Source organism: Macaca mulatta, chromosome 2 (assembly GCF_049350105.2).
Source record: "Macaca mulatta isolate MMU2019108-1 chromosome 2, T2T-MMU8v2.0, whole genome shotgun sequence".
In the NCBI taxonomy this organism is placed as follows: domain Eukaryota; kingdom Metazoa; phylum Chordata; class Mammalia; order Primates; family Cercopithecidae; genus Macaca; species Macaca mulatta.
In genome coordinates, this window is record NC_133407.1 from 100,897,561 (window position 1) to 100,923,403 (window position 25,843).

The window sequence follows — 25,843 nt, forward strand, 5'->3', positions numbered from 1 at the left end:
CTGGGCTGGACTTGTCGCCCTGGGCAACCCAGTGTATGCCCCACTGCTCTGTGAAGCTGAGCTTCACAAGCCTAGTGCCACATGGCTGGATCCTGCCTCCGTGACTTTGTTCGTGCATGCCTCCCACTGGGACACTATCTTCCTCTTTACCTATCTGTACTCTGCTAGGCCTAAATCAAGCTCCCTTCTGCCCATATGACATACCATCCCCAGCTACTATTAAGTTGCCTCTCCTCACAGAGAGGAAGCATGCAAGCCTGGCTCATGTCTCTTCCTCTGCCTGTCTACCCCATGAGGAGTTGAGTACAGCACGGGCATGGGGAAGAGCAGGGTTGGGGAGAGCAATGAGCCTCGGCTGAGCTGAACGGGATGAGCCCAGGGCAAAGGCAGGGCCATGGGGTTGAGAAATGATTCTGGAGGGGATGGGTTGGGGCTTGGCCATGTCAGGAGCCCATTTGCACAACTGTGCACACAGTCACTGGTTCAGTGAGGCAGATCCACAGTTCACAGAGCTGGAGGTGATAGCCTCTCTCCCAAAGAGGAAATGCTGGTCTGGAGTCATGTGTGCATGTATGTGTGTGTGATACACACACACATACACACACACACGGACTTAGCAAGTGGATGGATGCATCCAAGGGACCTCTGTGTCTTGTTAATGTGCCAAGACCTTTCAGACAATCTCTTTGGTGACAGGAAGGAGGCAACAAACTTGGTACTTCTCCTTTGAGGTGACCCTCTGTGACCCCCTTCTCCAACACTCCATGGCACTGTCACACTGATCCAGACCCTGGTGTGCACAGGGCCCTGGAAGCTGCACGTGGCTACTGGGGCATCTCAAGGAAAGTCCAGGCTGCTGGGGAAACCACATTCACTCCAAGGGACAGCTCAGCAGCGAGGGAGGGAAGACTGGAGCTGGAGGGAGCAGTTCTGGGGAGCTTCTGGAAGGGATGGAGTTGGGGGTGGGCTGGCTGGGGGGCTGTAGAAGGCATCCCGAGCTATCCCGCAGTCCCAGCCCACCTTCAGGGCTCCGTTAGCTCTCCCTGCAGCTCTGTCCCTGACCTTTCTCCAGCAGCTGTCTCCTCTGTGCTGGGGGCAAGGTGGGAAGCTGGGGAAGGGTCCTGGCAGGGAAGGGAGACAAAAGAAGGCCTCACTGTCCCTGGGGTCAGGGCATCAATAGAAAATAGAATCAGTTGAGAAAACACCAGGAGACTCCCCTATCGGGACAAAGAGACCCGGGGCGGTGGGTGCCACATACCCAGCGTCAGAGCTGTTCCCACACAGCAACACGTCGGAGGTGCCGTTCTTGAGCAGGTAATTTTCTGTAAGAGAAACATCATGCTGGTGAGGGGCACGCTGGCCCAAAAGTTTCTCCCTTGCATCCAGGGTTTTGGGGAGGTGGAGACCTCACTAGTGGTCTTCATTCTTCTCTGCCCCTTCCCTGCCCCTACCCTCTGCCTGGCCAGGCTTCAGGCAACTCTGGCTGTGCCTCTGGCCTTCCTCCTCCTCCTCTGCAGACATCCTGCTGCCAGTGTCCCCATGCTCTCAGAAGACACGGGAAGCCTTAGGCAGGGCCTCAGCTGTCCCCACAGGAAGCTTCTGCACCCCACCCGAAACCACTCAGGGGGCCCACCAAGGTCAGGAGGCAAGGGTCTGGGCAGAGTTCCAGCTTGGCTGCCGAGTCACCATGGGGCCTTGGCCAGCTACTGCCCAATTCTGTACTCACTTCCATCACATAAAATGGTAGAAGTGATGCCTGCCATAGTCACCATGCTAATGCTGTGGTCTGTTTGGATGGAGCTGCACCAAACAGGACTGCCTGTCTTGTCCTCTCCTCTCTGTGGCAGTCATCAGTCCCCAACACTCACCATTACCTGGCTTTGTCTTAGGCGACAGTTGTCAGAGCGTGGTCCTCGAACCATCATCATCAGTGTCAATTGGAAACTGCTCAGAAATGCAACTTCCTGACTGCCACCCAGACCTACTGACTCAGAAACTCTAGGGGTGGTGGGGCCCAGAAATCTGTTTTCCAGAGCCTTCTAGGTGACTTGGGTGCACATGGAAGTTTTAGAACCACTGTTATGAGGCCACTGCTGAACTACTCACTGAGTGTCTATGTTTCGTTTTCCAAAGTGGACTGCTGGTGTATGTAAGAGGCCCTAACCTCAGAATGGCCCTCAGAGTCATTCTGGCCCAGGGTCCTGTGGCCTGGAATCTGGCCTCGCAGCAGCATGTACCTCTGAAACAGACCAATGGCTCTCGTCAAGAGTGGTGCTGGCCCTCAGCCTGGAGAATGGAAGTGTGAGCCACAGGGCGGTGAAACAACAGAGGGGCTCACACAACTTGGCACAATCACTGGGCTTGTTCCAACTCCCTTGCAGGGTTCTGGGGTACACGTACATGGAATTAGCATCCTGGCAAGGAACACTGATGTCAACCGGGAGATCTCCATGCCAGCTAGGTGGGGCTTCACTCTGAAGCCTCATCAACTACTCCGGCTCCGTGTCCAGCCCTTTCCTAAGCTGACAGTCTGTGGGCAGGCTGGTCACCTTGCCATTGCAACACTCTAGGGTCAGTCCCATCTCCAAATGCTGCAGCTGCTCTTCCCCCAGCTGGCCCTCCATCTAACTCCGTACTTCCCACTCCTCAAGCATCGCCTCCCCATCTAGCCTGGGAAGTCACAAGGCAGGCCCTAAGTCTGCTCCCCATCTGTCCTCTGTCTGGGTCTCTGGGGGATCAGACAGGGCTCGAACAACCCTGGAGGCCTGCCCGCTGGTGACGCATGTGTGGGAGGTGACCCCGCCCTGCTGGTCTCGCAAAGCCTTCCCCAGCTGCAGAGAGAGTTCGCACCTGGATCACTGAGGTAAAGGTCCAGGGATTCCCACACCAAGCCATCGGCCTCCACGGAGCCGTTGGTGCCGTTGAGCGCTGTGAAGTTGCGCACGCACTTGTGCCTTAGGTTGCCCATGAAGAGCTGCAGGCCGATGAGGGCAAAGACACTGAGGCAGAAGACCGTGAGGACCATCACATCAGCCAGCTTCTTCACAGACTGAATCAGGGCCCCCACGATGGTCTTCAGCCCTAGGGAAGGCAAGAACAAGCATGGGGTCACCCAGGGGCGCTGAGCTCTGTGCTCCACTGGTGGGGGGCTGGGCCTGAGATGAGCTGGGTTGGGACCTGAGTAGGCAACCAGAGGTGGGGACAGAATAAGGGCGGCTTCTCCTGGGCTTGGAGACCCAAGCCCCACTTTCCTCAGCAGCTGAGATTCTGTCTTGATTTCCCTGGGCAGGAGTCTAGGCTGGCTTTGTAGTTTCAGAGGGAACCTGCTCCTCTTTGCTGCCCACCAGCCAAATATATGGCATGGGCATGGAAAGTGCTGTTTTCTTGAGAAAACACATACTCAGAGCATCACCCCCTTTGGCTGATCTGAAGGTGTGCCAGACCTACCCCTTTTAATGTAGTCCATGGAAAAGGAGATGGAGGCAATGGAGGGGCCTCAGCCTTGATCCTGAGATGGGGAGAAATAGAGCCATTCCTGCTGGGGTTCCCCCTGCCCCACAGCTGGGATTGGTTCTATTTGATGCACAGGGAGTGTGGATTGTTTGGAGGAAACTAGGGGCCCAGGGTCTCATCGGGTAGGGGCTAGGGGCTGTGGTCGGGTGTGTGCTGGGGGCTCTGGGTGAGGGTCTGGCAGGGTCATGGTAGGTGATGTCTAAGGGGCCTGCGCTGGCTCAGGCCCACCTTTAGGGAAGGTTCAGAAACAGGGCTGACCTGCATTGCATCTTCCCACTTACCCTGTCCCTCTAGGACCTCCCCACGCCCCCATCCATCCCATTCTCCATAGCTGAGAGGCTGTGATCTGTTAGTTGCACAGCCTAGCTCCCTGCAGAAGCCAGCACCACATAGCAGAATGACAGAAAAGCATGTGTAGACACCAGTCTGGCCCTTAGCGACTGTCCTAAGACAAGTGCAAGCAGAGCATGGGGAATGAGGGGGATCCTCTGCCAGCAGCAGGGCCCTGCCCCTCATGCCCCTGTCCCAAGCGGCCAGATCTCAGATTAAGCTCCATCCATCCACTGTCCCGCTGGTTAATGTGTTAGGAGCATCTGTGGCTTCTGTGCCTGCTGCTGCTGGGCCTGTGACCCACAGGCAAGGAGGCCATGGTGGGCAAATACAAGATGGGGAGACGATGACCTCCCCATGGTGCCACTGACACTGCTGCCTGCCCAGCGCTCAGAGGCACTCAGCCTTCCTTGTGGAAATCGTCCTGGCAGATGTTGGCAACTGCCTGGGCAGTGGGTGGACCTCGCAGGTCTGGGCCCAGAGTAGTGGTGGTGGTGGGATCCACAAGCTCTTCATGGTCCAGTGCTCCTCATCTGTAACGGAGCTTCCTGTACCCTTTGGTGGGTTTACTGGGCTGGACACCTGCATGTCTCGAGGGGAACGAAGTGAAGACTGATGGACAGCAGCTCGAATACCCAAACTGGTCTCTGCCTCAATTGTTAGGCTAAAGTCTCTTTGGCCTGAAGTATCCCATTCAAGGCCAGCAAAGTACCCCCTGACCTGGTCTGTGGACATAGTGGCCAAGGATAACTCACCCCTTTGAACATTTCTCATACTGATGATAGATTTCACTTCTGGCAAGAATGGTTGCAACAGAATTGCAGGATTCTTTCTGAAAAGACCCAGGAAGGGATGCGCCCCAGTATATCAACTGGGAAATCCTCCTGCCACTGAATTAACGGGCTGGGTGGAAGAGCCCTTGGAAACCACCAATTCTGATTTCACTCTCATTTTATGGAAAAGCGACTTGAGTCTAGAGAGGACTAGGGCTATTTCAGACTCAGATCAGAGGACACCTCCTCCCGAGAGCCTTCCATAATGCCAACCACAGCATTTTTCTATTGGCCACTTTCAGAGCCTGCTGGCTCACTAGGTTGCTGGCAGCTTTGAAGAGGTCCCATGGAGCTAGGCTGAGATTGGTGGGCTTCCTCCTTTTCCCCAGGACAGAGAAATATTTCCCTTTGTAAATGTTTCTTATAAAACACACCAGGAATATGCCTTAAGTCCTGTGGTCAGTGTTTGTCTACTTTGGTGGGGTGTGTGCTTGTGAGGCCGTCCCCTGGCCCTAGAGGAGAGACCATGTGGTTTCTGAGTCTATGCATGCCAAGGCCCACGATGTCTGTCTCAATGCAGGTGGCTCCGTGGGACTGAGCGGGAGCAGACTGTCCCCTTGCTACTGGCCCTTGGCAGGGGTCTGGGCCACTTGTAGGAGCCCTGGGGGAGATGCGGCCCTTACAAACAGTGGGTTTAGAGGTTAGAAAGCTCAGTGTGAACATAGCATAACTGGGGACTCCTCTGGCAAGATAACTAGCCCTACCACGGGGAGTCCAGATTTCTTACTGGAGCTTAGAGCAGTGCTTCTGACTCCTTGGGGGCAACATAGCTCAAAGCAGGCAATAGGCCTGGGAGCCACCAGGTTCCACATCAGGAGTGGATGTAGCCATCTGGTTCAACCGATCCTCCTGTCAGCTCTCACACCTCCCCAGAATGATGGCATGCAACCTATTTCCAGCCGCCTTCTTCTTCTTCTTTTTTTTTTTTTTTGAGACAGAGTCTCATTAGGTTGCCCAGGCTGGAGTGCAGTGGTGTGATCTCGGCTCACTGCAACCTCCACCTTCTGGGCTGAAGCGATTCTCCTGCCTCAGCCTTCTGAGTAGCTGGGATTACATGAGTGCGCTACCATGCCCAACTACTTTTTCTATTTTTAGTAGAGACGGGGTTTCACCATGTTGGCCAGGATGGTCTTGAACTCCTGACCTCAAGTGATCCACCCGCCTCGGCCACTCAAAGTGCTGGGATTACAGGCGTGAGCCACCGCGCCCGGCCAAGCTGCGTTTTTAAAAGAAGTGCCTCCCCCAATTCTAAGTGTGGCTGCTTTTGGAAAAGACTTCTGGAATGAACCTCTGGGCACTGCCCCTCCAGAGCAAATTCCTCCAAACAGGAGGAGCTTTGAGTCTGGGGAGAGGGAATACAAACTTAGGACAGGAATGTCTCCTGGGTGGAACTCAGCTTCAGCACCGGCACATCGCACAAGCAGGCTCAGAAATCACAAGTCTTTTCAGAGTTTTCCTGAATGGACGGGTGGAATGATTTCTAGAGAGGTCATCTGGGCCTAGGAGATTTCCCAGATGCAATTGCCAACATCTGTCAAGGAGAATTTCTTCCTGAGGCTACCATGCATGGTTTGCTAAACCTCTACCGCACCATGCAGCGAGGGCTGTTAGACACCAAGGCCCGCTGATGCCTGTCCACAGATTACACTTTGTTTCGCAAAATGGGGCTGGGGCTCTGGCCCTACTTATATCACCAGATGGGGCACAAGGCGGGCCGAGGCACTCAGTCATGAAAGACCGTGCTGGAGTTTTCCTCTTTCATTCCAGGTGTGTATGGGGGTTCCCGCAAATGCATTTCTTTTGGTTTCGTCATCAGAAGCTGACATTTCAGGCTGAAGCAATTCATGTAAAACTTTTAGCTATTCAAATAGCTGAGTGTGGTTTGGAAAAGTAGTCCACTATCTTGGAAAAAAATTGGGTTCAATGTGGGCCCCACTGTGGGGTGCTCTGTGCCCCCTGGTGTCTGTGAGAGTGGGCTTTGCTGTGGTGGGCAGCCTGAAGCCCATTCTGAGGCTCCAGGGGGACAGGCATGTCCACTGCCACTAGCCCCTGGCACCTGAGCCCTAGGAAAGGTATTCTGGTGACAGGCACATTTGAAGGGCCTTCTGGAGGGTTGCCTTGGCTCCCAGGTGGCTGGAAAGGCCCAGGCGTATCCCTCCAGCCTTGGCGTTTAACCTGATTTTCACCTGAAATGACTGATATAGTTTTCAGGGCCCGGAGGACTCGGAAGGTGCGTAAGGCTGAGACATTGCCCAGGTCCACAAATTCAGTTGTGTATCTGTAACAAGGGAAATTCACACACGAGACAATGACAACACGCCAATAGGAGACACACAGTCAGAGGAGGAAAGGGGGTGGGGAAGACAGAGAGAGAGTCACTTGTAGCTGAGATCTGAGAGGCAAACCTGGGCATCTTACCTGGGATAACTGAAATAGTTTTTAGAGCTCTCAGGACTCTGAAAGTTCGAAGAGCCGACAAATTGCCTAGTTTTATATTTTCTGATACATACCTGCAGAATCAAACCACAGTTATTGGGAATTACAAAGCAGAACCTCCGCCTGCCCTCCCCGACCAGCCCTCTCCCTTGGCCCCCTCCCATGGGGGTGCGGGGCAGTGCTGTGGATAGCCCAGGACCTCCCTCAGGTTTTCTTCTGGATTTCAACCCTCCTAACACAGGACTTCAGCTTCAGTGCCGTAAGGATGTCCACACGGCAAGCTTCCCGGCGACTCTCTTCGTGATGGTGCCATGGATAACTGGTGCTAGGAGGCAACCACTTTGCCACTCTCTCCACACCACTGGGATCCATGACATGAAGCCACATGTGGGGTCTGGGGCTGGGGACACATCAGAGTGAAGAGAGAAGCCTGTTTTCCAAGAGGCTCAGGTCAGGTGATACAGGAAGCAAGTGCTTTTCTGGTCCTAGTTTTGGTCTACATCTTCTGTGGAACCTCCATCTGTTGATCAGCTTGTGCCTGGCTCAGAAGTCCTTGAAGTCACGAGGCGGAGGTGGCCTGAATACTTATTGGAAAAAACAGAGTTCCCAAGACAGAGGCGCTGGAAGATGGGAAGAGAGGTTGCCTGAGTTCTTCAACTACTCACAGGCAAGGAGCAACCCAAGAAGAGAAAAGGGCAGGATGAGGGGCCCCAAGGCAGTGGAGTGCCTTCCCAACAAGTCTACCGGTCCCACCCCCAGACCCTTGGTATCTTCCAGGGATGGCTCTGGATCTCCACCGGAGGACTGGCCTCCAGAGGCAAGATGCCCTTCCTGGGGTCTGTCCTACTTGGGTCTGAGCGAGGCTCAACAGGGTGAGCGGCTGTGGGCCCCCTCCTGGAACTTGGAGAGTTGCTGATCCGTGGCCTCCACAGGGACAGGAGAAAGAAGGTGGTCGCTGGCGGGCAGGGACCTGCCCAAGCAGAGCATGAGAACATGCAGTAGATGGGCCACATGACCACGAGGACCATGGACAGTGTGTAACCAAGGCCATCGGGACAGTGGCAAGTGACTTGTGACATTTAATCAAAGGCTTTGCATCCAGGGTGTGTGACATTTAACCGAAGGTGTCTGGTGTTTAACAAAGGACACTGGACTCGGGATGTCTGATGTTTAACCAAGTGCGTCTGACGCAGGTGTCTGAGTGATGTCAGACATAGGACGTCAGCCCTGTGGCTCTGGGTGAGTGCAAGGGTGGGCTGGCACTGTTGCCAGACTCACTCTGCTGGGCAGTCTGGACCTCCAGGCCCTTCCAGTCTGCTCCCAGCTTCCCAATTCCCCTTCGGGCTTTGAATATCTACAGGAAAGAACTTGGCCAGCTGAGTCAAGGGGCTTAATGCCCTGGGGTCCATAGGTCCAGCTCTAACTGACACTGGGTTGACAGCAGATTTCTCTACGTCCACTGGAGGAGCCCCTCCATCTTCACATGGCCCTATGCACCACGCTGATCTTTCCTTACTCACAAAGCCCTACACAGATGATGTCAGCAGACACATTGCCAAAGCTTGCTTTCCTCTGGCGACACCAGACCCTTTCTGTGGTGTGGTTTCCATTCCATCTCCTGTATTCACTTCAGCATGTACATCTTTCTCCAGTGTGGCAGTCAGATGCAGTCCCATCGTCTGCTGGGGAGCAGAAGTCACCGTGCTTGTTTTGGTCCACATACACCTGCTAATTTGATCCAAGGTCCCTCTCAACTTCTGAGAGCTATTCCATTCTCCATGATGGCTCAGACCCTAAGGCCTCTGTCCCACATTCTTCTCTCGGTCTCTCTCCAGACATGGTGCTGCCACAGGACTTTCTGGCTGAGCCTGGGATATTGCTGACATTGCCATCCCATGGAAACCACGGCTCTGGCCTGCTGGAGGCTCTGGGCTCCTTTTTTGGTTGCTGTTCTACCAACTGTGCCTGGGGACAGCAGCTCCCCTTGCCCAGGATACTGGTTTCAAGGCTGTCTCTTCTAATTACAGGGAGTGAGTGGAATACTGTGCAGGTCAGAGAGGGAACCAACCGTCCTTGCTTCCCTCCTGTCCCTTACAGACCCAGTCTGTCCCCTGGTGTCTCCATTGAAAACTCTGCCTATCTCTAGCTTAGATTCTGCCTATCTTTGCCTGTCCTGGGGTGGAACCTGCCCCCAGCACAGTGTCCCCAGCACAGACAGTGCTTGGCCTCCATTCATTGTCTGCCTTCTAGGCAGCTGGTGTCCCAAGGTGACAAGGACAGCTTAGTGACAGAATAAGGGAGGACCATATCTGTGCTCCTGGCAGGCTTGCAAAGCCAGCTGAGTGGCTGGAAATAGGAGTGCAGCTGGTGGCCGTGTGTCTGTCTGGGAGAGCAATCATGAGTTAGAGGAAGTCTTAAAAGAGGACTTGCAGGGTAAGGGTGTGGAATGTCTGGGACCATGTTGGTGACATGGTGGGCTGTTGCCTCTCTTATTCCACCCAGATCCCCACCGAGGCCTCTTTTGGGTCCTCTGAGTGTGGCAGGGCAGGAGGAATGCTTGGTATGACACAGGGCCAGTTGCAGAGGTGGCAAGTGTGGGGTCACGTGAGGAGACAGAGCATTGCCCCTCTCAGGCTGGCAAAACTCTCCTCCAAGCCAGTCTGCTCCTTCAGTGATGGCTAAGCTGCTGACCAGGGGCAGACCGCTGGACAACAGACAGGGGCAGAAAGAGCAAAGGGTGGTGGGTGAGAATCCTATCCCATCACCAGCCCCAGTGCAGGGAAGCCTTCTTCCTGCCCACCCTTATCTTGAGATGGTGAAGCCCACGCCGTTAGTGACTGCAGGAATTGCCACCCTCCTCTCTGCCCTCCTCCCTTCCCCTCCAGGTTTGGTTTCCATAACAACCCCAGGAGGTGGGAGGCTGTGCTAACTAGCAGGTAATGCCCTTCTGTGAGTGGGGCCACAGGAAGAGCTCTGGCTGGAGGGCTGCAAGCTGAGCCTGGCAGGCTTCCCAGCACCCTGCCCCAGACCCTCCCACAGCCTCTAAATCAGTGGGGTGGAGGATCACCCCAGCAGAAACATCAGACTCGGCATGCCTCTCCCATCCATCCCATGGTTTGGAGTTGAGAGACTTGGTTTTAGTCTCAGCATTGCTTCTGATTCAGTCTATAACTTTGGACAAGTGTGAGGTTCTCTGAGCCTCAGTTTCTCCATCTGTGTAATGGAGGTCAGATGGAGGATTTCACTGAATGGAATGTTTCCCTTCACTCAAGTCTCCTTTGATTATCCTGGAGTCCCTTGTTACTGAACCATTGCATCTCTAAGAGAATGCATTTCAAATGCAGTAATTAACTGGTTTTCACAAGCCAGAATCCCCATCAATCGAAGCTGCCAGGCCAGGCCAGCCAAGGGCCCAACAGCTGATGTGCCAATAGGTCACACAGCCCTTTGGGAAGTGGATGTGCCATTTCTGTGAGGTGCTTGGAAACATGGAGAGTGTCTGAGCTTCTGAGGCTGAGTTCTGCCTTGTCAGCCCTGGCCCTGGCACACAGCGAAGGCAAGCAGGTTTTGGCGAGGAAGGCACACCTGCTTTGTGACTCCCAGTGGAAGAAGTGGTTTGGAAATGAAACCAGGATTCTCCCAGAAGACAGGGCAGAAGACTGCTTAAGGGCCTGAGGTCACTCAGGGCATCTCCCAGAGACACAGCTTGAGCCAAAGCTTGGGCCAGGGCAATGACTTCCTGGGATCTGGGGCTGCCTCTGTGGTGACATTGTCTTGCCCAGGCTCCAGGTTGGGGAGCTAGGAAAGGCTCAGGCAGATGCTATATCCTCTCCTGCCCGAAGCCACCTTCCTTCCTGTGACACTCAGCCTCAGGACCCCATGGATTACTGCTTCCCACCCACAGGGCACCCCAGGGCCCAGCCTGGCAATCTTACTCCATTCCCAAGTCAGTGCAACCTCCTCGGCTCTGACATGAAAAGTTCTCCCTCTCTCTGAGACTTCAGATGTGCCCCCCCACTCTGTTCTCAGCTGATGATCCAGCTTCTTACTTCACTGAGAAAACAGAAGCAATCAGAAGAGAAATTCCTTTCTCTTTCATCATCAACTCTATCAATCTACCTCCATCTCCACCTGAAATTCTGCCTTCCCCGCTCTTCAGGTTGACGCTCCCCCTTGGCACTGGATTCCCAACCTCTTGGGCCAGCTCAGGGGCTTTGCTCCTGCAATCCCCTTGCTCATCTACATCATCTGGCATCCCCTCTCTACTGGATCATTTTCACCAGCCTGCAAAGATACCCCCCTTCTTTAAAAGCCCTCCCTTGATTGACCCACATTCCGCACGGACCACCACACCATTTTCGGTCCCATGTTATAGCAATCCCCACAAAACAGATGTCTCTACTTGCCACACCTCCTCTCCTCCCACTCTCTCTCGAACCCTCCTTAACCAGGTGCATGTCCTTTTTCTCCACTGGAATCCCTCTTGTCAAGGGCACCAGTGACCTTCCCACTGTGAAATCCTATAGTCCATTCTTAGTCATCACCTTCCCCAACCTCCTGGTGGCAGGTTTCCATTGGAATCACATTCCTTCCTAGACATTACCCTCTTCTGATTTGCCTCTGCCCTCCAGTCTTCTCTCTTGGCCTCCAGATGTTGAAGCGTCCCACAGTACATTCAGGCTACAGGTTACACTCATGCCTAGGTGATCTCATCTGGTCTCCTGGCTTTAAACACCATCTGTATCCCCACAGTTTCGAAATTTATACCTCCACCTTAGACCTCTTTCTTGAACCCTATACTGGAATATCCAGTTGCCTACTCAATATCTCACCCTGGGTGCCTTCAAATGTCATACATCCCTAACTGGATTTTTGATTCTCTTCCTACTTCAGCTAGTGCCGCTCTCTCCAATTTTCCATTTCAACCAATGGGAACACCGTCCACCCAGCAGCTGCTCAAACCAAAAACCACCTTGGGGGCCTCCCATCAGCCCTACCTGCAAAATATGTCCAGAATCTGACCAGGTGCTCCCCTTCTCCACTTGGTCCTTGGTTCCAGTCACTATCTTCTCTCTCCTGGCTACCAAGATATAGCCTCCTAACTACTCCGTCTTTCTCTACCTTCTCCAGTCTGTGGTCCACACCATAGCTGGGGAAGTCTCTACAGAATGTAAAGCAGGTCACAGCTCTGCCTGTTCTTACACCCCAGTGACTCCCATCACACCTGGCTTTTACCACAATCTGTCCTCCATCCCACTACTCTGCAACTTCATCTCCCGTCACTCTTTCCTTGCTCGCTCAACTCCACCCAGGCCTAAATCCATACTGGGTTTGGGGCAAGTGATGTTGTCTCTCAGAGTCAGTTTTCCCACTTGTAAAATGAAGGGCTAGAGTTGGCTCACAAATAGTATACCTAGAAACAGAGATTCTGATGCATTTTCCCACTACCAGGTTCTCCATCTAGTTTGAAAGTGCCCCATTCACCAGGGTATAGCTTCCCTCTTTGTCCTCTCTCCCCGACAGCATGGCTGAGCTCAGGGCTGTTTATGCCTGGGGTTAAAGGCTGTCTTCAACAGGTAGATTCAGGCATTCCAAGCATCCTAGAAAGTGAGAGCTGAACTGAGCTTCTGATACCACAGCACCCAACACTATCCTTTCACATGTTGGGAAACTGAAGGTTTGCAAGGGCAGGGGGTATGAGACTCACCAGCTCTGCTCCTTGCTGAGGTGCAGTGCTCAACCCTGCACACACTAGGTCCTCTGCTTCAGAAAGGCTTTTTTCTTTTTTCTCTTTTCTTGAGACAGTCTTGCTCTGTTGCCCAGGCTGGAGTGCAGTGATGTGATCACAGCTCACTGCATCCTTGACTTCACAGGCTCAAGTGATCCTCTCTTGCTTCAGCCTTCCGAGTAGCTGAGACTGCAGGTGTGCGCCACAATGCCCTGCTAATTCTTGTGTTTTTCATAGACATGGGGTCTTGCTATGTTGCCCAGGCTAGTATTGAGCTCAAGTAATCTGCTCACCTCGGCCTCCCAAAGTGCTGGAATTACAGGCATGTGCCACTGCACTCAGCCTTCAAAAAGGCTTTGGTGGCTGAGCCTCTGATCACGACTTCTGCAGATGTCCCATCAGAACCCAGCATCTGTTCCCTGACACTTCCATGGTGGAGTGCAGCCTCAACACTGACCCCTCAGCAAGAATTTCTCCTAGGCAAAGAGGCGGGGCCTCGGCCTGGGCTGCGGCAGGCCTGGGGTCACATTTACTTTCTGGCAGGCTCCCTGTGTTCTTGGCATCAGTTTTCTCACCCATAAAATGGGCTAAGCCATCCCCATGTACCCTACTTCTCTGGCTGGTGTGAGGATCCACTGTATTGTGTCAGTGGCCGGGTGCTTTAAAATGTGCCAAGCATTGAGTCTCTGGATGGAGCAAGCTGATGTGCTGGTGTGCCTGGTGCGAGTTCCTGGGGATGCTTAGTCACTTCTCCAGGCTCCTTCTCTTGACTGCAATTTCATTCTTAACCATCTTGAAATCCAGGTCACCATTTGCAGTGGGCCAGGGATTGAAATATTGTTTTCTCTTGGTGGAAAGAGCAGAGGATGCAAAACCAGAATCTTAATGGTGTCCCTGGAGCCCAGAGCTGCTGTGGAGCCCCAGGTGAGCCAGTAGGCCTGACCACCAAGGCCTGCCTGAGCCATCTCTCCCCACCAGGATGAGCTGAGGGCCTCCACCCTACCTTCCTCCAGCCTGTGTACAGAGCTGCATGTGGACTGCAGGGAGGAAGCCAGAAAGAGAGGGGTGGTCCGGGACCTGGGGTGTGCACACTCCACCCTAGTGTGGCCTGCATGGCATAGCACAGCATGGCAAACGAGATACTTACGCCATGACAATCACACTGAAGTCCAGCCAGTTCCATGGGTCCCGAAGGAAGGTGAACGCATGCAGGCAGAAGCCTCGAGCCAGAATCTTGACCAGAGACTCAAAGGTGTAAATGGCGGTGAAGGTGTACCTGGGCAGGAGAGGCCGATGGGGTTTCTCAGGGAGGCCTGAGCAGGCCAGGTTCTCCAGGTTCCCTACATGGTGCGAGCCCACACAGCTCCCTTCAACAGGGGCCATCAAACAGGGCTCTCTGCAATGCCCCCATGGTAGAGCTGGAGTTGGGGATGGAGCTTTGCTCTAAACATCTGGCTAACGAATCCATCGTCCAATTTGTTTATTCCATATTATCGTGTAACTGCCATGTGTCCATCTGAACTCTCTGTGTTCTCTCTCAGTTGTCTTAGTGGAAGAAGACCTCCTCCCAATCTCCTTACCCTAGCCGTGGGGGGCTGTGCATCTAACAGGCATACAGTGGCCACAGGGTCTGTGCTATAGGACATATACATGGACCCTCACCTCTGTTTGTGGGTCCTCAGCAGCTAGCAATGGGCCCAGTCAATCCTCAACTGCTTACAGGGTAGGTGGGTCCAGCTGTCCACCTTGGGCTTGAAGGGTGATGTTATAATGCATGGGGCTGGTGGGAGTTGGGGTGCTGTTCTCTCTGCCTAGGGCAGCCTGAAGAATCCAAAATGCCTGGATGCTAGGACTGGGGCCCCCAGGGCTGAAGCGGGATAGGACTGCATCCCAGGATTCAGAGCAGCTGCACGTACCAGCTGAGAGCACTGCTAGGATCTATGTGAACGTGGAGAACAACCAGGCAGGCTGCTTTGGGAAGAGAGGCTGCCCCAACATTCTGCTGGTCTCCTGAAAACTGCAGGCAAATGCAGTAAGCGCCTATCAAATCTGCTTAGAACCTCCAGGCAAGGTACTTTTGTTTGGGAAGAAAAGACCAGAAGCAGTTTCTGGAACTGTGCAAATGGTTATAGGAGGCAGGACTTGGGAAAAAAGGCAGCGGACTGTGTTACTGAAGTGGGGATAGCCCTGGGGCACCTCCTAGCTGTCCACTTCCTAGCTGCATGACATCAGGCCAGCTATTTCTCTAATTCTTAGTCTTATCTGTGGAATGGGGAAGGTGGCTGCCCCCACCCTACTGGGTGGCCATCAGGGTTAAAGGAGATGATGCTTATTGTTCTTATGACAGTGCCTGGCGTGTACAAAATGCTCGATAAATTATTATTATTTCAGAGCCTTCTCCAATGTCATCATTCCTCTTTAGGCAGAACAGGGAGAAACTCCCTGCTTTGCCAATCTGGAGAGCTTCCTCCCTAGAAGGCATGACTCAAATGAATGCCAGAAGTTGGCAGGACTGGGAAAGGCAAAAGAGGGTAGAAGCTGAGCCAAGGGCTGCCCCACCACCGCGGGTAAGTTCCTGGGCCTGGACACAGCCCCCTTCCGGGGCAGCTTCAGGAGCCATGGCATGGAATGGAAAGGAAGAGAGAGGGCCACATGGAGAAGAGGCCCTGAAGATTTACTTACTCGACATACTTGGTCCAGGGTGGAGGGTCGTGCTGGGCCATGAACACGCAGTTGGTGAGGATGGTGCACATGATGAGCATGCTGAAGAGCGTGTGTGGGGTCAAGGAAAGCGAGCAGTGCAGGCCGGCCACGCCACCACCGCTGGGGGGTCCTGCCCCTGGGAGTCATCACTGCCAGGACAGTGCTACCACAGCAATAAACAGGGTCTCCAAGGAGACACATTGGGGCTGTGACCAGTCCATGCCAACCCCCCTCCACCCAGGCTGGTCTCTGTCCCTTCCCCGGCACTGACAGCTGGCCCCCGGCCTGCTCCATGACACCTAATAGGCACCAGAGACCTGAAACCACACTGCTGGTAGGGTCTTGTGTGGAGGGAAGGCAGGAAAGGTGGGCCCTAGACCTCAAAGGCTTTTAACCGCAGTCAGGCGAGGGGCCCTGTCCTCAGTCACATAGGAGAGAAATGGGCATTTATAAATTGCTCCTCAGGGGAGGGCAAGGCCAGAGTGGCAGGGCTCTGAGTTCCCTCCCCGACTTCTAGGGGAGCAGCCCAGGCCAGGCTTTCTCTAGAAGTTCTCTCAGAATGCTCTGCTGCCAACCAACTGCACACCTGGCCAGGGCCTGCTACCCCTGGGGAGGCAGGGGACCGTTCCTCTGGCTGCTCCCTGCCTGTGTACCTACTCTTCAAGCTAGCCCTCTGCTCCACCTGGGAATTTCCTTCTCACCCTGCAGGAGCCCCTCAGCAGGACCCCACCCAACTCCCCAGCAGCCTGTCCTGCCTTTCTGGTAACACAGTGCTACCTCTGTGCCCTGCGGGCTTCGGGCACCCCTCTTTTAGCCATGGTGGCTCACTGAACGGCAATGTCCGTCTGTCTCCCATCACAAGGGAGTGCTTCCAATGCCAGAGCTGTGCTTCAGGTCGACTTGTGGGCTCTTGGCCTTGAACTGAACTGCCCAGGCCTTCTCTGACCCTGACTCTGGCTACAATTCCTAGCTGCTGCTTCAGGCTAGACAAAGCTCTGACCACCCTCCTCCACCTCTGCCTCACTTCTGCAAGGCCTGCAGAGGAACAAAGGGGCAGACTCTGGGCCTCCTGTGGGCTTCACCACCCCTTGGGGCCTGGCCTAGAGCAGGGACACTGTACTTCTCTCACAAATCCCTCCCCAGCCCCCAAGCACTCAACACCACGCCTGGCCTCAGCCCCGTGTGCACAGCTGCCAAACTGGTGATTCCCTCAGGCCGCCCAGGAGCTGCAGTAATTGAGCTCCAGGGACTGCCTCTTTCCTCCCTAGCATAGCTCCACCTCACCCGACGGGGAGGCCGGTGCAGTCAGACCACAGACCAGGCCAGGCTGCGGTGCCGACTGCCCCAGCTGGGGACAGTGGGAAGGCCTCTCAGGAATCTAACCAGGTAGATGCCCTCCGTGCTGCCAGTCCTCTTCTAGGGAGTCAGGCAATCAGGAAATCAGCATCTCAAACCAGCCTCCAGTTTATAATTATCTAATTTCTCATCTGGGACGAGAGGGAATTAGGCTTTGGGAATCTCCCTTAGTCAAATGAGGACTGAGCCAACAGGACTGCTGGGCTCCAATGCCATGGTTCCAGGAAGACTTGGTTTCTCCCTGACCAGAAGGCATCACTTCAGGCCCTGGGGTCTCTCCATCAGTTTGGTATCTGTCCAGTCCTCTGTCTGTGTGAGGGTCTCCAGGGCCAGGCTTATGTCCCTCTCCAGCTTTCAAGGTAGGATCAGAAAATCATCTCAGTATCAGTACGCTTTCTCCCTTACACACACACACACACACACACACACACACACACACACAAACACATACTGCCCACACGCGGGCTATGTGCCAAGGCTTTCCTCACTGGGCAGATGGTTAACAAGCCCCCCAACCAGCCTTTGTTCATCCCCACGGATCTACTGCTAAGCGTCTACTGAGGAGTCCAGGTGACTCCTAAAATATGCAAGCAATGATACCAAGAGTGAATATTTATTGAGCCCTTCCTAGGTACCAGAATTTGCTCTCCGTGTCCATCAGCTAATTCAATTTTCCCAACAACAATATGTGGTGCAGACTTTGTTTCCGTTTTAGGTGATGAGAAGACTGAGGCACAAAGAGGTTAAATTGAAGGTCACTGTGGTAGGCAGAATAACGCCCCTACCATCCCCAAGGTAGCCATGGATGAATCCCCGGAAACTGTGAATATGCTAATTTGTAGGACAAAATGAGACTGTGCAGACGTCATTAAATTAAGGATCTCCCGTGGCCTCCACGAGACAGGGTCTAGCTCTGTCACTGGGGCTGGAGTGCAATGGTATTATCATAGCTTACCACAGCCTTGAACTCTTAGGCTCAAGAGATCCTCCCGCCTCAGCCTCCTGAGTAGCTAGGACTACAGATGCGCACTACCATAGCCAGCTAATTTTTAATTTTTAATTTTTTTTTTTTGTAGACACAACGTCTTACCACATTGCTTACGCTGGTCTTGAACTCCTGGGCTCAAGCAATCCTCCCACCTCGGCCACCCAAAGTGCTGAGATTACAAGTATCAGCCACTGTTCCTGGCCCTAAATTAAGGATCCTGAGGTGGGGAGATCATTCTGGCTTATCCAGGTAGACTCAGTGTAATCACAGGGGTCCTTTTAAGTGGAAGAGGGAGAGGCAGAGCTTTGTGACATGAAACTCAACCGGCCATTCCTGGCTTGATGATGAAAGGAGACCACAGACCAAGAATCCGGTGCAGCCTCCAGAGGCTGGAAAAGCCTCAGAAACACATTCTCCCCTAGAGCCTCCAAAAGGAGTGCAGCCCTGCCAACACCTTGAGTTTAGTCCAGCAAGAACCATTTTGGACCTCTGACTTCCAAAGTTGTAAGATGACAAATTTGCGTTGCTTTAAGCCACTGTGTTGGTGGTAATTTGTTACAGCAGTCCTGGGAAAGTACTCCCGGTACCAAGCTGATCAATGGCTGAGCCAGCCCGCACCCTGGCTCTCCTGATCCGGGCCCCACTCTGAGGCCCCATGCTGCACCACCTCTGCAAGATGACATTCAAGGCCACCTGGTCCACTCTCCTGCCTCCGGACTGGAGGGCCTGCATGAGTCATGCTGCTTCTGGCTCTCACGTGCCAAGCAGGTAAGCTATTCCACACCTGACCTCTGCCACCCATGGGGCGGTATGAAAACCAAACGAGGTAAAGAGCACCGTCGAATGTGGGGAGACTACCGTACAGGAAGGAGGAAATTATTTGTTATTTGTAAGAGGAAATCCCACCTGAGCATGTGTATCTGGCTCTGAGTGGGAGCCAGGGGGGCAATGGAGCCATGTCCCCAAAACGCTCTGACATGGGATGTTATGAAAAAACCAGACAGGCCTCTGGCTGGGCTGGGCAGGAAGGCTTCCTGGAGGAGGCGTTTAGATAAGCACCAAGGCTGGCCAGGGTTGCTCCGGCAACCAGTCAGCCCAGTTGGTCATGGTGAAGCAGCGTGGGCTGAAGGCTGGGTGGTGGACTCCTCTCGATAGAGCCAAGTCCCTCTAGGGGAACCACTCACAGCTCTCCTTAGAGTGGGGAACAGGCCCCACTGCAGGGAGCAGTGGTGTGAACAGGCTGCCTTGTACTACAGGACTTGGCTGGACCCAGACAGAGGTGAGTGAGAACTTGAACACCCAGACTCAGGGAAGAGCCAGGGTATACAGCCCTCTGAATCCCACCAGTCAGGGCCTGGGTCCCATGGTGGGCAAGGAGCTATCTACCTGGGTTTTATCTTTTCCAGACACAGCAATGGCTTAGGGTGACGTGTAGCAAGCTCTTGTCTCTCTGCCACTTCACTGCTCAAAATCCTTGCCTGGTTCCCATGGCCTTGAGGACAGCACTTGCACAATTGTCAGTCCTTCTTCTGCATGTATGAGATCTCTTCCTTCCTAGACTGAGCCCCTGGTCCATATGACTCTGCCTAAAGCATACCCAGGTCCCCCATGGCGCCCAGGATGTAGCCAACACCAGAGAGATGAATCAACTGAACTCCTGGCCGGGGCACACCTGTTTGCACTGCCTCGTAATTTCAGGCTGATGATTGAGCTGGTCCCTTGTGTGGGCTGAGGCAAACGCCAGCTCTCCAGGTCTATGCTCAGCTGAACATCTTCAATCTTGTCATGTCATTGTCCCCAAACACCCACTCCGAGGCTCGTGATTAAAATGCCAGCAAGGGGCCGGGCGCGGTGGCTCACGCCTGTAATCCCAGCGCTTTGGGAGGCCGAGGCGGGCGGATCACAAGGTCAGGAGATCGAGACCACGGTGAAACCCCGTCTCTACTAAAAATACAAAAAATTAGCCGGGCGCGGTTGTGGGCGCCTGTAGTCCCAGCTACTCGGGAGGCTGAGGCAGGAGAATGGCGTGAACCCGGGAGGCGGAGCTTGCAGTGAGCCGAGATCGCGCCACTGCACTCCAGCCTGGGCGACAGAGCGAGACTCCGTCTCAAAAAAAAAAAAAAAAAAAAAAAAAAAAAAAAAAAATGCCAGCAAGGACTGCCTGAGTTGTAGGGAATGCCTGACACTTGGGCTGCCTAAGTCTTCAGATCCCAGGGAGTTAAAACAACAACAACAACAACAACAACAAAAAATTCCCAAAGAAAAGGTAATTAACTGTGGAGGGGTGTTTTCATGTATTTGTGCTATTAAATCAACATGCGCACACACATACACACACGGACATGTGGTTTGATTGCCCATTTGAATCCGGTAGAGGAATGTGGGAGGATTTTGTGCACAGATCCTGTACAACCAGGAAGGCAAAATGCTTCTTGGTGTGTGTGTGAGGCCTCTCTGAATGTGACTGCGGTAGGATATGGAGTTCAGTTGGTTTCTTTTATTTAACCCCAGCAGGAACACATTCTGGAGGATTATAACAAAAATACATACAAAAAATCATTCCACATGCCCATATTTACTTTTTGGTAACTTCCCAGAGACACACTGCAAGCATGGAGCCAAGAACAAAGCCAAGTGGAATCACCGCACACTTGCTGTAGTCTGTGAGCTCCTGGATCGTCATGAGTGAGCAGGTTTTCTCACCAGGCTGCATTCCTGTCCACTTTTAAGTTTGTCTTTGCCCCACTTACCCTTCCCAAAGGGCGTAGCACAGAACTTTGCACATATAGAACTTAGTAGATGTTTGAATGAGTATAAAAATTCAAGCAGAGCAAAAGTTCACCATTCAAAACATGAGATCTGATGTTCTTTAGAAATGCATAGTGACTGATAAGGGGCATGGAATTTCTTTTGGGGTGATGCAAATGTTCTGGAAGTAGATAGTGGTGATGGTTGCACAACCTTATGAATATACTAAAAACCACTGAACTGTGCACTTAAAAATGGTAAATTTTGGCTGGGTGCGGTGGCTCATGGCTGTAATCCCAGCACTTTGGGAGGCCGAGGCGGATGGATCATGAGGACAGGAGTTCAAGACCAGCCTAGCCAAGATGGTGAAACCCCATCTTCACTAAAAATACAAAAATCAGCTGGTTGTGGTGGCGAGTGCCTGTAATGCCAGCTACTCGGGAGGCTGAAGCAGGGAATCGCTTGAATCTGGGAGGCAGAGGTTGCAGTGAGCCGAGATTGCACCACTACACTCCAGCCTGGGTGGCAGAGTGAGACTCCGTACTCCCCTCCCAAAAAAAGAAAAAAAAGATAAATTTGATGGTATATGAAGTAGTATACCTCAAATTTTAAAAACCTTCATGGAGTGCTTATAGATTTCTAGGCCTCACACTGGTAATTCTGGTCTTTCCAGAGCTAAAAATTTGCATTTTTACAAACTTCCCAGGTGAGACTGAGGTGGCCCTCAGACTGGCATTTGGAAGCAACTGCCCTAGGGTGGCATGCACATGGGACCTTGCTAAAACACAGGTTCTGGGGTGAGGCTCCAGATTTGGCCACTCCTATAACATCCTGGTGAAGCTGATGCTACTGGTCCACACACCACACTCAATGTCAAGGCTCAACAGTGTTGCAGAGGGGCTGCTCCCAAACCCCACAAATCTAGACCTCTTCTTCCCCCCAGTGCCCACTGAGCCCACCAAGTGGCGCTGTCGAGGTCCAGCAATGTGCTCCCATCCCCAGGCAGCAGCAGTGTCAAGGCAGCCACTGGGAACCCAGTACAGGTCCTCACTGATGCTCGACACTTCCCTGGGGCAGCTGTCCTGGGGGATGGAGGCTGGCTCCGAGCCCTCAGGGCCAGTTTTTCCAGGTGGAAGCAGCACCTCACAGCCTCAGAGCCATTGCTCAATGGACACTCTGGCCAGGCTGGGCACTCAAGGACCCCCCACTCCCTCCCTTGCCCACCTACCTCCCTGACCTTTTATTTCCCTCAAGACCCAGCTCAGCCCCTTGCAGGAGCCCTGGAGCTTCTGCTACATCCCTGAGGGCTTCTGTGGCTGCCAAACAGTACTGGGTTGGTTAGATACCTGGAGGAGAAGCCCCAGGTGAGAGCTGGAGGATGCTTTTAGAGAGGCCACGCCCCTGGAGTGAGGCCGGAGACAGGCTCAGAGCAAGAAAAGCTGGCTTTTCCTCCTCCTGCTGCTCTGTTCTTCTTACCAGGCTGTGACCACACTCTGGCAGAAATGGTAACTATTTGCAATGCTGCCTTATTACTTTTAGGGGACGATAAAATTGCCAAGGGCCCAGACAGGTCTTATTTGGCTCGATACCCCAGCGTGTCCAGCAAACAGTCTGACACCTACAGGAAACTCAGGATGGCTCAAGACGAAATCTACACACTTGCCCACACTTGCCCCACAGAATAAGATGCAGCTGTGAATGGCAGGCTGCCCACGACACACGGTCTCTCTCCACAGTGTCTGCCTCCCACCTTGCTCATGCCACAGCCATGGTTTGCATGTGGGGTTGTCTCAGGAACCCCACCAGGAAGGCAAGGGTGGGCCGGAGGAGAGCAGACAGTGGTTGGAAGCAAGCATGCATTTTACTGCACATCTGCATGCAGACACTACTTGCTGTGCATGCCCCTCCAATGAACCCCTGGGGTCAGGATCAGGCACTGGGAACAGGTGGGAAGAAAGTGGAGCCATAGGAGGAGCATCCCCCATCCCTGCCCCAACAGGAAAAGCTCCTGACCTGCCAGCCTCAGTCCCAGTTACTTAGTCCCTCATTAGGTATCTGTAATCCTGATGCCTCCTACCTTGGCTGGAGGTTAGTGAGTGAAGTCTTTGTCTTGGCCTCAAAGAAGTCCATTCAGAGAGGGGGCTGAAGGGGACCTTGAGGGGCACTGTGGGGCCAGCCCACTAGACCCACAGTCAGTCGCACTGCTGAGCCTAGCGGCATCACTTAAATGAACAGCAGGGCCACCTGCACGCGTGCACTCACCCCGGTTGCCACTGGCCAAAGGGAGGCCTGCCCAGGCCCTCGCAGTGAAACACTCATGCCTCTGACTCTGCAGCTGGCACCGCCCTCCTGGAAGGCTCCATCTATGGTGCCCCTTCTCTGAAGTCCAGAGAACAGAGTGATTAGGTGCTGGCGCCCCATGCCGTGTGCTGGCCAAATGACGCCCCTCTCAGGCCCAAGCCCGGTAAGTCCCTCATTACACTGCATCACTCCAATGGCTCTCCTCTGCAGGCTGGAGCTTTTTTCAGCTGTGGTTTATATAATTTAATGCTAACCAGAGTTCTTTGAGATACTCTGAAACTGCAAACATTTTGTCAACGCCTAATCAAAAAGCGAGTGTTGCCGCCCTCGAAAGATGCCCACATGTGAATAAACTGGAGGCCTCTTTATTGGGAAATGAGTTTTCCTTGGCTGAGTTCTGGTGACCTGCTCGAAGGTCCCTGCAAGTGGGTGGGGAGAAGGATGGCCCAAGGGGGTGTGGTGGGAAGGGACATTTGGAGCCAATATCAGAGCCTGACAGATGCCATTTATTCTGGGATCCTCAGTAGCTTAGCTTCTAGAATGTTCTCCTGAAGAATCAGAAGAGGGTTTCTCAAACTTTCACGTGCCCAAGAATCCCCTGGGGATCAAATGCAAATGCAGATGCTGACTTGGCAGGTCTGAAGGAGGGTCAGAGGTTTTTCATTTCCAACCAGCTCCCAGGTCATGACCATGAGTTTGTCTTAGGACCAGCAGGGAATCAGCACCACTCTCCTAAACTAGAATGCAGGTGGGCTGGGGGCAGCACCCCGTGCACATCCCCAGTGTGGGCCCCCAGGGGGTACTCAGCAGGTATTAACTGCAAAGGATATGAGTGAACCAGAATCTTCACAGCCGCTCTCCGGATGGGGTGGAAGGGACTGAGGACATACAAGGCGTTGGTGGCACTGAACCGGAAGATGGTCTTGCCTTTATTCAGTACGATGAAAGTCTGGGGACAGACAGTAGCATTAGGCCCTTGTGTAGAAAGGCTTTCAGGGGCAGCTTTTGGCTCAGAGCCCTTGGACTGTGGCTGAGGGGTGGGGTGGGAGGAGGAAGAGAGGGACTGAGGGAGGAGACGGGGACGGGCGGCTGCCAGCACATTTGGCAGGTCAGTGGACTCACTGCCTTGCCCACGGGTGGAAGTGAGGGAGGTCTCAGGGGAATGTCAGTTTGGTTGAGATGTAGTTTCAAAATTATAGTCACAAAAAGAAGGGATCTTTTCCAGTCCTTGCCAAGCTGTTGTCACAGCAGAGGCTCAGCAGACCTGGGGATGCCTCCTCCCTCCCCTTCTCCCTTAGCTGACCCCCTCCTCAGCCTGCGTGGGGTCCCCACCAGGCCCACCTGGAGGGAGGACGTGATAGGGAAGCTGGGTCAGCAGGGAGGACTTACAGGTGAGGAGAAGAGAAAAGGAAAATGCAGAAGCAGTCCCCCGAGAGCTTTTCTTGGGACCCTGTCTCCTGGAGTCTGGGACAAATGTCAGCCCCATCCCACAGGACACAGCCTACTGCCTCCCTCCAGGGGATCATGAACAGCAATGCAACCTCTCCCTGAGCTTCTGGAAGATCCTTTCTACACAGCACAATGGGGCCCAGGAGCGGACAACGAGAGCTGAATGCTGAGACATGTGCACATCAGGTGCCCAAGCAGCCCTTGAGGACAGCGGTGCCTCCCCACCTGCCCCGGTGTGTGGTGGTCACAGCTCTGTGGCCTCACAGAGGTCTAGGGGAATATCACAACCTGACATTCCCCTGAGACCTCCCTCACCTCCACCCAAGGGCAAGGCAGTGAGTCCACTGGCCTGCCGAATGAGCTGGTGGGACAAGGTTCTACCTAATCTGGTCTGGAGAGACAAGCTGACTGGATAGATTAGGACCAAAAGTTCTGCTGTGGTGCCTCCATTGCCTTGGGAGGCTGCAAGCAGTGTGGCCAGGGATCAGCAAGTGGAAACAGCAAGTGAGAGGCCGGGATCATCCCTGGAGCTGCTGTTCAAGCATTCCCAGACCCAAGGCCAGAAGAGATGGTGCCCCTGACCCCTCACATGCTCAGCTGCCACCAGCCCCCAAAAGCCCAGCCCAGTCTTGACCTCAACCTCAGTCGGGTCCACCTGCGGTGGAGCCTGCCTGTCCCAGCTAACTTCAGCCTAATTGCCACTCATCCTCTCCCCATAACCTTGACTTACTACCAGCTGTGGCCTTAACCCCAACCCCAATTCCTACTTCCATCTCTCACCAACCATGACCTAGGCCTGCCCACCTTGACTAAGCCCACCTTCCAGCCTCACTCTGACCCCAGCTGTGGCCCCAACCTTGCCTGGACTCCACTGGAGTCACTTGTACCAAGGGAAAGTTCAGCTGGGGGCTTGGGAGCAGGACCAAGTTCAAGGCCTCCTCCCCCACCTGTTTATGTGGACTGGGTGGGCTTTTACTTCACACACACACCCACTCACACATCCAATGCACGCATGCACACCCAAAGATGCACCCCAGGCTCATCCCCAGGCGCTTGGTCTTAAACCACAGTCACACACCTTTGCAGTCACATTCTTGCACTGGCCACACCAGCCCTGTCTGACCCCCACAGGCTTCCTCAGCCTGGTGCTGACTGCAGTACTGTGCCTGGCCACTGTCTTCCTTGTACTCAGCCTTCTGGGAAAAAGACCTCCCCCAAATTCAAATCCACCTTCCTCTGGAAGTAAGGCCCAGAAGCGTGGGCAGCTTGGAGACCAAGCCTCTGCAGGAGTTCTGTATGTGGTAGGGTGCAGGGCTGGGGCACAAACGGACCTGAGATCTGGAGGAGGGAGGCCAGGCAGGGGATTCAGACAGGGGCAGTTACCTCTTGGGTCGGAGCCATGCTAGGAGGAAGCCTGAGTCTCCCTGCCCTAGTGGACAAAAGCCACTTCCCTTCCCT

The 25,843-nt window shown here is 53.7% G+C and overlaps 1 protein-coding gene across 13 annotated transcripts in view; it reads right to left on the minus strand.

Annotated features, from left to right (window-relative positions):
* SCN5A (sodium voltage-gated channel alpha subunit 5) overlaps positions 1-25,843 on the minus strand; it is a 102,512-nt gene that overhangs the window by 59,338 nt on the left and 17,331 nt on the right. For 7 of the 13 annotated variants that reach the window (XM_077992192.1, XM_077992190.1, XM_077992191.1 and 4 more), the window contains exons 3-8: positions 23,767-23,885; positions 15,523-15,612; positions 13,988-14,116; positions 7,095-7,186; positions 2,851-3,081; positions 1,259-1,322 (exon numbers count right to left, since the gene is read on the minus strand). In XM_077992192.1, the coding sequence (XP_077848318.1) occupies positions 1,259-1,322; positions 2,851-3,081; positions 7,095-7,186; positions 13,988-14,116; positions 15,523-15,612; positions 23,767-23,885 (725 nt within the window). Of the gene's footprint in view, positions 1-1,258; positions 1,323-2,850; positions 3,082-6,862; positions 6,955-7,094; positions 7,187-13,987; positions 14,117-15,522; positions 15,613-23,754; positions 23,886-25,843 lie in introns of all 13 variants that reach the window. The other 6 variants (XM_015131332.3, XM_077992187.1, XM_015131334.3 and 3 more) reach the window with 2 other exon arrangements.